The sequence below is a fragment of the Corapipo altera genome, unplaced genomic scaffold, assembly GCF_003945725.1.
Source record: "Corapipo altera isolate COAL_440 unplaced genomic scaffold, ASM394572v1 104, whole genome shotgun sequence".
NCBI classification, from domain to species: Eukaryota; Metazoa; Chordata; class Aves; order Passeriformes; family Pipridae; genus Corapipo; species Corapipo altera.
In genome coordinates, this window is record NW_020884920.1 from 4037812 (window position 1) to 4047362 (window position 9551).

At 55.3% G+C, this 9551-nt stretch overlaps 1 protein-coding gene across 1 annotated transcript in view; it reads right to left on the reverse strand.

The window, feature by feature from the left end:
- Positions 1–5422, reverse strand: part of TNRC18 (trinucleotide repeat containing 18) — a 33377-nt gene extending 27955 nt beyond the window's left edge. Inside the window, 6 exon segments of the mRNA XM_027656743.1 lie at positions 640–1587; positions 2097–2520; positions 3290–3474; positions 3971–4117; positions 4321–4526; positions 4909–5422. Coding sequence (XP_027512544.1) covers positions 640–1587; positions 2097–2520; positions 3290–3474; positions 3971–4117; positions 4321–4526; positions 4909–5033 — 2035 coding nt within the window. The 5' untranslated portion in view covers positions 5034–5422.
- Between the last annotated feature and the right edge of the window lie 4129 nt (positions 5423–9551).

The following is a 9551-nucleotide window of genomic DNA, read 5'->3' on the forward strand; positions in this document are numbered from 1 at the left end:
AGAAAAAAGAAGTTATAGACATTCACATTCCAAGACCGCTTCTCCAACAGGCATGAGGAGAGGCTGATGGTCCTTTCTGGACTATGGTTGCTGAAGGAGCCTCCCAGCCACCCTTAGCCCCCACTCGAGACCTCCTGTTGTACCCAGCCATGGTGCAAGTGGCAGTTCCCATCATGTCTCACCTCAGGAAGCTACTGGAAGGTGAGAATCTCTTCAGGACCTGCCAAGCTCTTGGAAAGTGTCATCTGGAGCTACTGGGACCTCTTGTGCCAAACCCCAACAGACTGTAGACTCACTGCCTGCCAGAAGGGTGTTACCCTGGCAGCTCCCAGCAACTGGGGCTCCGTTTCCGCTACACATACCACAGACTGTCTAGACATGGCGAGGGCCTTTGGAAGGGGAGAGCAGTACAAAAGCCACACGTAGCTCAGCCTACTGCAACAAAAATCCTGCTCCAACGCCATCCAAAGTACCAGCCACTCCTGCAACTCAGGGCAATGCTCTCCTTGCTGCCTGGCTGAGGCTGCAAGAGATCCCACCTGTGCCTCAGCTCTCCTGCCCACACGGAGAGCACAGGGACCATACGCTGCAAGACCCACTCTGGCCCAAAGCTCACCAGACTCCACACTCACAACTTACTTTGCATTTCTTGCTTCCGTTTCTCCAGCTCCATCTCTGCAATTTCACTCAGTAAAGTGATCCCCTGCAGGAAGGAGTGCTCCAGGGTCTGGTCAGTTAACACCTCCACCTTCATCTGGGATGGAGTGACAGTGGTGGTAGTCAACAAGGAACAAGCCTGAGGCATTTCTGTAGCAGCCACCAAAGCATTCATCCCAGCCAGCGGGTCACCCGGCTTGATGTCCAGATCTGGGATTTGGCAAGAGATTGCCTCTTCTGTAAAGGAAGGGATCTCTGGCCCCTGCTCCCCCTCCTCAGGGGGCAGGCTGGGAAACTCCCTCCCCCGGGGCACATCGGCGCTCTGCAGATCCATGGCTACAGAGGCCTCCTCCCGCTGGGTCGTCAAGTCCATCTCCGGTGGCTCGTTCTCCGCATGCACGAGCAAACCATCGTAGTCCATGTGCATGGAACAGGTTTCTGCTCCACTCCTGGTCTCTGCCTCAGCCTCTGCTTCTGCAGGACAGGCCACAACCTGGTAAGGAGGTGAGCAGCTCTGGAGGTCTTCCTGGTCCTGCTCCATAGCATCCAGGGTTTCCCCTTGATGTAACAGGAGATTGCAATTTTCCACGTTCTGCACTGGGACGGCTGTGGAGGTGGTGATGTTCAGAGTCCCCATGTCCTGTTCACAGATGCCTTCTTGGCTTTCCTCCATCTGCACCTCTGATTTCACCCTCTCTTCCAAGGATTCCTCTTCTGCTGCTGCTTGGATGGGCTCTAGGATTTTGGACGGAGACAGGTGGATGGGCTTGACCTCTGAGGAAAGCTCCATGTGCTCAGACCCTTCAGCAGGCAGTGGGACGTCAGGAGCCAGGCCATCTGCATCAGATGCTGGGGCAGGCTGGATGAGGTAGGGATAATGTCTTCCAAAGGAGGGAGGCAGGGACTGGAATGGATATCCAGGGGGGATCTCTGCAAGATATCAGAAAGGACAGGCTGTGTAATGGACTGGTCTCCAAAGCACATTCTCTCTCACTAAGGCACAGAGATGGTTCCCTTTGCATTCGTCATCTCTGGTCTCTTCCTGTTCTCAAGCAGTAGATGCTTCCAGCACCTCTCCCCTGTTCAAGCTGCCAGAGGCAGCAGCAGCACCCCAGAAATCCCTTCTGCAACTTTCCAGCACTCTCCCGCAGCTGGAGAGAGATCTGCCTCTTGCATCCTCTCCCACTGGGACTGTAGCCCTGGAAGAACCAACCCAGGCTGGACACAAGGGAAGAAAAGAGCCTACAGCCCCAGGTGCCCCTCAGACCCAGGCATTGATCCCAGTCCCTCACACCACCCCTGCTCCTTGCTTCTCCCCTGCCTTTTAGAGGAGCTATGTGGTTTTCCCTAGGGGAAGGGACAGATGCAGGAAAGACTGAGGAGAAAAAGGGAGGCAGGCACAAACACAATGGGAGTCTGCCAAAGCAGGGCTCTCTTACCTGGGAACAAGGCCTGATATGGACCAGCAGCCTCTTTTTCCAGCTCCAAGTCTTTCTTGTCCACGGTCTCAGGTGCCTCTTCCTTTGGAGGGATGGCAGGGGCAGGGGGTGGAGAGGCGGGGGGTGGGCTGGAAGGATGGGAGCTGGGGGTGGCGGGGTAGGAGTAGGCTGGCTGCGAAGGTGGTTCCTCCATCTTTTGGATCACCTCAGCTTTGAGCACAGACACAGGTGAGGCCCTGGGAGAGAGGGGAGGTGGACTCACAGCCTTGCTGTAGGATGTGGAGGCGCTGGGAGACAGCACGGGTGGTTTTCGATGCACCAGTCCCGGGGCTGAGGAGGAAAGGCCTGATTTGGCACTGTCCAGGCTCCGCTTCGTCACCTTCTCTTCCATATCCACACGCTGCTCGTTGGCCTTCAATCTCTCCTGTGACAAGAACAGAGCAAATGTCAGCATGACACCTCCTCCTGTTCCTGGAAAGCAGTGCTGACCTACCACCACGTAAGACCAAAACGTGGTCTGATCAAATAGGCACTGGAATAAACACGTTACCTGATGCAACACCATTTTAAAAGCAATTTGATGGAGGGTGACACTGATCTGCAATAGCTTCTTTACAAATTCCCAGTTCCAGGAGTCCTGAGAAGGGTGTTTCAGCTTTCACTTGCATCCAAAGCAAATCATTTCTATTTCTAAGTCTCCAGCCTTGCAAGCCCATTTGTAAAGCCAAGGCTGAAAACCAGAGGAGCACTATAAAAATGAACTGGGTGTAAAATACCAAAGCTCATGACTTCCAAAACCATTTTGTGAATGGGAGCTGTCTCCAGGAGCCAGTGTGATTGCTACAAGTCCTGCAGCTGCTTCTCTGAGCTGCTCACAAGGTTTGTTTGGAGGTGACCAGGGATGAAACCACTCAACTATACAGAGACATCCCTAGGGAAGGAATCCATGTCACGCTGCTGCTGGGCAGCTCTCCTGACAGCACTGCTCAATGGCTCTACACCAAACCCATCCAAACCCCACTCTAACTGCAGGATACACCAAGTGCTTCATATCCCAGCGACCAGGGAAGGATCACTCCATGCATCCAGACCCTTGAGACACACTTGCCACACAGACACAGCTGCTTCTTCTCCCCAGACACTCCAACTTCAGGCTTGTTTCACACCCAAGCAAGAAGTTCTTGAAAACATACCACGAGCTGGGCACTCCTCTGCAGCTCCATGGCGTGGGCCGCTTGCTGCTGCAGGATGTACAGCTCGTGCTGCCGCAGCAGCTGCTGATGAGAGAGGAGCTGGAGCTGGTGAGCATGCTGGAGGGAGCTCCTGGTTGGGGGGTACATGGCAGGCCACAGTGGGGGTGCCCGGTCCATCAGCTCTGCTGTGGAATGAGCAGAGCTGCAGTCAGGGAGGCAGCAGTGTAAGGATACCTAGAGGATTCAGGATCACTCAGGGCAAGTATCTTTATCCCAGGGTGTGGGGGATGCCAAACACTGGGCTATGAGGAAATGCAGAGGGGAGAGGGTGCTGTCTTTCCCTTGCCAGCCCCACTCCCATCACCCCTGGGTCCTGGAGTCATCAGACTTGCTTTGCTCTCCAGGTACTCTTGTTTTGACTGTCCATGGCTGAGCCCATGAATAGATTCTCCTAACCAAGAACTTTACCTCTACAGGGTCCTGCAGGGCATGAAGAGCCACTGCCAAAGACCACACATTTCCATCTCTAAAACACACCTAATGAGAGGCCATCTCACACCCACCCTACAGCTGTGGCTGCTGGTCCCCATGGTTACATATGCTCCTCTCTAGCCCTCTCCAAAGCCCATTTTCCCCACAGCTGTCAAAGAATGGTCCTCAGGGACACGCTCACATCCTTACCAAAGTGTGGCAAGTGCTCGCTAGGGATCACAACAAGCTGCCCCGACTGCGGGTCTCTGGCAAACTGGTAGGCGGAAGGGAGAGCTCCCCCCATGGCAGGGGGGAAGCCTGGAGTCATGCCCTGGTGCAGGGAAGGGTGACCAAGTCCTGGAAGAAGAAACACCCAAGTCACAACTCAGACGATGCAGGCAGCTTCTATCCAGTCAAGAAGTCATCTACCATTTGACTGCTCCAAAATACCTCCTTGCCTGTGAACAGCGAGCAGCCTCGCCGGGCACATAGCAACACCTTTCCATGGATTTCATCCGTGTGAACACCCCATGCACACCACTCCCTCCCAGGGCACTCACCATAGGGATGGCCAGCCAGCCACATGGAGGGGCTCCCTGTCCTGGGGAGCCAGGGGTGGGCTGCCAAGTGCGAAGCCGGGTCTGCAGACCAGCGCCCGGAGCCCGCCAGGGCTGGGCCTCCCGTCACCATGAGGTTGGAGTTCAAACCGTTCGTGGCGCAGCTGGAAGGGTGGATCCGGGCAAAATCTGCCAGCTCCTTGCTTTCTCTGTTACATGGGAGGCAAGAGAGAGAGACGGTCTGAGTGATGGAGGAGCTCAAGGGTACAGACTCGTCTGCAGAACCAGTGTTTGCAAACCAGGGTCAGTCACTTGAGGAGAGCTGTGATGGAGGTGGTTAACATCATGTCCAGAATAAGACATCACATCTCCCCATTCCTTTGGAACAGGCATGGATTTGCAGAAGTCTGCTAGGATTCAGGATCTGCCTATAGTCCCATTTACCCCCCTCAACATTTCTTTCTGCACCAGCAAGGCTGATACCAGCACCTGCACCAGATGGAAGCAACCCCATCCCCTCTCTGGACAGGTTGTCCTCGAGCACAGCTCGTGGCTCTATGGCAAGAGACCCCATCTCCCACCAACCCTCACCTGAGCAGCTTCTCCTGATCCCGTTCCAAGCGCCCTGCCAGGAGGTGGCTGTCCCGGTGGCGGCTCCTCTCATCCCCACAGTCATCTTCGGAGCGTCCATGCCCTAAGAGACAACCCAGCACCATCAGACAGGACAAACAGTCTGGGGAAAGCTGTCCTCTTTGCTCTGGGCATGGAGAGGCAGTACATGGGAGCCAGCACACCCAAACATCATTCTCTCTCTCCTCAAGGTTGTTCCATGTTCAAATCTTGAAGGACCAGACAAGGCTCTCTGTGTGATCAATATATTTTCACTGAGGAAGCTCCTGGCAGCACACAGGTTTATGTGGTCCGAGGTTATGTCTTCAAGACATCACGGGACCCATTCGCCAGGCCAGGTTGGTCTCCCAGGACAGGACAGCCACCAGCCTGAGAGCAACAGGACCAAGGGGACCACTGTTGCTGAAAGACAGTGGCAGATTTCCCACCTCAGAAAGAGCCAAGATGCAGCTAAATCCCTACATCAAACCACCCAGTCCTGCTTAGCACATCTCATGGAGGGGAAAGGTTTATCTCTGCCCCTTCTGAAGCACCTTCTGCTCTTGTAAACCAGTCTGGGAGCACTGGGTATGCTCCGAATCCCTGTCCTACCGCAACAGGCAGAACCAACAACACAGACCCTCACAAAACCAGCGCGCTCCGCTCTGCAATTCAACCCGTTAGCAGAAATCCGCAACTCCCCCGAGACACGCAACAAGAAAGGGTCTGGCAAGGCAGGGACACATATGGCAGATGAGGGCAGGAATCCAAAAAGGGGGGGTTGGATGTTTGGCTGGAGTAGCCACTTGTCCAGAATCAGAACAGCTCTTGCAGATACAGCCTGGCACGGTAGCAGCTGCGTCTGTGAGGGGTTAAGAGGCACCTGCACACGAGTGAGCAGCACTGCCAAGCTTGGCTCTGCCAGAACCAGGTACTGGGGGCCATCCTTCCCTTCTTTATCCAAGGTCTTCACCCCACCACCTGATTTTAGGTTTACTTTTCCCCAGTTTTTTTCCCTAGCTTCTTTCTTGCATATTCATTTTTTCCACAATTCCCTGCTGCCCCTCTCCATATTATGCTTCGGTGACATGATCCATTCCTAAATCCCAGCCCTGTTTGCAGCGAGCACTCGGATAGCCTAACGGGGCCAGGAGGAAGGTGTTTGCTTCCCCCCAACTCCTGGTGCTCCCTGCCAGCACATCTCCTGCCCGGGCCGTGCTCTGCACCCCACAGGGCTCAGCAAAGCAGCACAGCCTCGCAGGACTGCACCCCAGCAGCCCCTTCCAGGGTCCTCATTCTCCTGTCTGGATATGGTTTGGCACATGGGAAAGCATCTCAGAACATCAAGTCTATTCTGCTGACAGGCAGTCTTTTCAAGGAGAGCTCCACTGTGTATTTCCACAAACCTGGACAGCCCATGGGTTTTTTGCTGTCAAGTCTCCAATTCCCTCAGCTTTTACTGTCAGAAGGAATCCAGGAACAAGACAACATCTCTCCCAACTCCTTTCCCCAAGGCTCCCTCCATGGGCTACAGGCAGAAAACAAAGATGCTTTAAAACCTGGCACACAGCTCTCCCTCCCGAAGGACTTTCCAGGGTCACCACATCTCCCTCGCAGTCTGCCAGGACACCACGTGCAGTGGCTGTCCCCAACCAGCCCCTCCTCAACTCACTGAACGATGCCCCACGCAGCCTCCATTGCTCACTTTTACTACCCAACCTCCAAGTCAAGAGGGCTCATAAATCCCTCCAGAGTCCAAACATCGTCCACTGCCTCTCCACCAGCATCCATACTCACTCAAAAAATCTCCTTCCCCACCCTAGCCCAGGTTCTTCCCCCTTAGAGCCCCTATTTCTTTTCCCTGATCAACGCCCAGTTGTCTCTTTGGTGTCAGCAATACGGAGCAAGCCCTTGGAGAGCTCACAGCCCTGCTGCAATGTGAATTGACACCCCCCTCCCAGACTTTCAACAGAAACACATTATTTTGTTATTTTACCATTGCTCCTCCCTCTCCCACCTACATTCCTCGCACTCCGTTATTTCTAGACGGGTTTATCATTTTTTTTTTCATCTCCCATCCAAACACACACACACACACACACACACACACACACACACACACTCTCTCTTATTCCTCTAATTCCCGCCCAGCCTCCATCCTGCCAACAGGACAGTCCCTTTTCTGGACAGACCGATGATTGTCCGGACAGTGAATGATCATTCTGTCTATATATATGAACATGACGCACGGACCGCATAGAGAAATTCAATCAGTTATGCATGGAGGAAAGGCTTAGGTCCGTTCCCTTGACAACCAATGCCCGGTACTAAATACTTGCATTTTACTTGCCAAATACTACAGATTAGCCAACTAAAGCCTGCTTTCTCCTTCTTAAAAGGTCTAAACATTCAAGCACCGTCCACTCAGCGCAAGCAAGCTAATGTTATTAGACGAATATCTCCTGGCACACAAAGGGGGGGCAGCATTTGGGGGGCGAGAGGAGGAGAAAAGCAGTCTTGTTTTCTGTCTGAAAGCCAACTGCATCACTTAGCAACGAGCCCAGAGGCCTGCCAGAATTCAACCCTTGTTTGCAGCCTTTTAGTTCAGCTCAGTAAATTACATTTAACGCAAGCTGGGAGCGTCTGGGACGATTGAACGGCTGAACAAACAGCTCCCTGTGCTGCCCACGAGGTCCTCGGTCGGCTCCCGCCTGGCCGTGGGGAGGGCATCGGGAGGCGATGGGAATGGGGAGAGGGGCTGTTGGCTGAGACAAACTGCTTCTCACCACTGAGGTTCAAGAGAGGGGGGCAAATCCATAGAAATGGGGAAAGCAGGGGCTGAAAATGGAAAGGCAACCATCGCTCGCCTGCCGCTCGCTTTGGCATCGCTCCTTGGCACACCAGAGCCCCGTGCCAGGCAGCCCCCAGGCGTTATCTCGCTACACAAGCCAAGCCAAGCACCAAAATCTTTCTGGTGCCATCCCCCTCCTGCCGGGACCATGGCTTAAATCAAAACCGTGAGATTAAAACACCAGCACAAAGGTGGTTTGAGGGGTTTTTCCGTCACTCCCTTTGCTAATGAAACAAACACATGGAGAGGTGGACAGTGAGGATGGAAGCCGGAACAGAGGACTGACTACACCTCGCACAGGGAGTCTTGCTTCCCACTGTGGTTTACAACATGCCCTTGGCTGTGAAGGGAGGCAAAGGGAGCTGAGGATGCCAAACTCAGCTCATGGCACACAGTCTGCACCGGGTGGTTGCTCTTCCCAGGGAACAGATCCCGCGGGGAAGCCCTAAGACACATGTAGGGAAGCTACCTTTGATGCTGCTGAGAGACAGCGAGCGATCCCGGTCTGCCAAGCTGGGCCCCAGTTTGCTGCTGCTGCTGCTGCTGTTGTCCTTCTGCCGGGCCACAGCCACGGCGATGCCGACAGGCAAGTGCCTCACCTCCACCTCGCCCTGGGAGCCGATGCTCTCACGGCCGAAGGATTTGGCACTCTCAGGTCTCTCAGGGTCCCGTTTTAGCTGCTTCGCTGGCTGCTGCAGCAGCAGCTGCTGCACCTTGGAGGCTCCCAGCTGCGCAGAGTCCAACTTCACGTTGCCCAAACCACCGAAGGGGCTCTTCTTGCCGCAGCTCTGCCGGGACGCGGTCTCCTTGGCAAAGCTGCCGCTGTACTTGATGAGGCTCTGCATGGCCGACCCTTCGCCGTGCGAGGTGGGGTGCAGGACGTCGGCAGCACCCCGTGAGCCCACCACTGAGGTCCGTGGCAAGCCACTGGGGTCAAGGTAGACCTTCTTGGCTTCCTCCTCCACCCGGGTGACGTGGTTGTGCTGAGCAGCCAACACTGCCATCTGCGTGGTGGCAAAGTTGCCCATCTCAAAGGGCTTCCACTTCTGCTCCGGTGGTTTCAGCTGACCGTGGTCCAGGTGCTGCCGGGAGGAGTCCAAAGTGCCATAGACCTTTGCTGCTTCTTTGGAGCTGGATCGCTGGAAGCGTTCCCGCTCGCAAGGGCGATGCTCTGCCTCCGGACTCGGCTTCAGCAAGTCCTTGGAGGCCAGGAACTCCCTGCTCTCCGGAGAGCCCAGCCCCGGTCGGTTGAGGAAGGGCTCTGAAGTGACCTGTCTCTTCAGTGCCATGGAGTTCGTCCTGATCACCGAGCCCTTCTCTCTCAGAACCTCCATTCTTTTGGCATCGCTGTGACAAGAAAAGTCCTGGGACAAAAGCGTGCGGGAGGCTTCCGCAAGGCACCGCTCCGTGGGCGACTGCAGCACCCCCACCTTGCCGAGGTCCTTGTCCTTCACCTTGTTGTCTCGGGCCTGCGAGGCGATTTGGATGGGCCCGCTCCTCTCGTCGTAGGCTTCGACCGAAGGCACGAAGGTGGGGGCGATGACTTTGTGCTCCCTCCCCAGCTCCTTGGCCGGCGGGAAGATGGTGTACATGCTGGAATGGACGGGCTGCGGAGGGAATGTTGTGGCCGGCGTCATCTTCCCCGTCTGCGACGGGTGCGGGGATGGGCAGCTACAGGAGACGTGCAAAGCGCCCACGGAGGGCAGGAGGGGCTCCCCTCGCTTCAGCCGCTCAGCGTGGGCGTGCGCAGAAGGCCTCATGTTCTCGTCGTGCC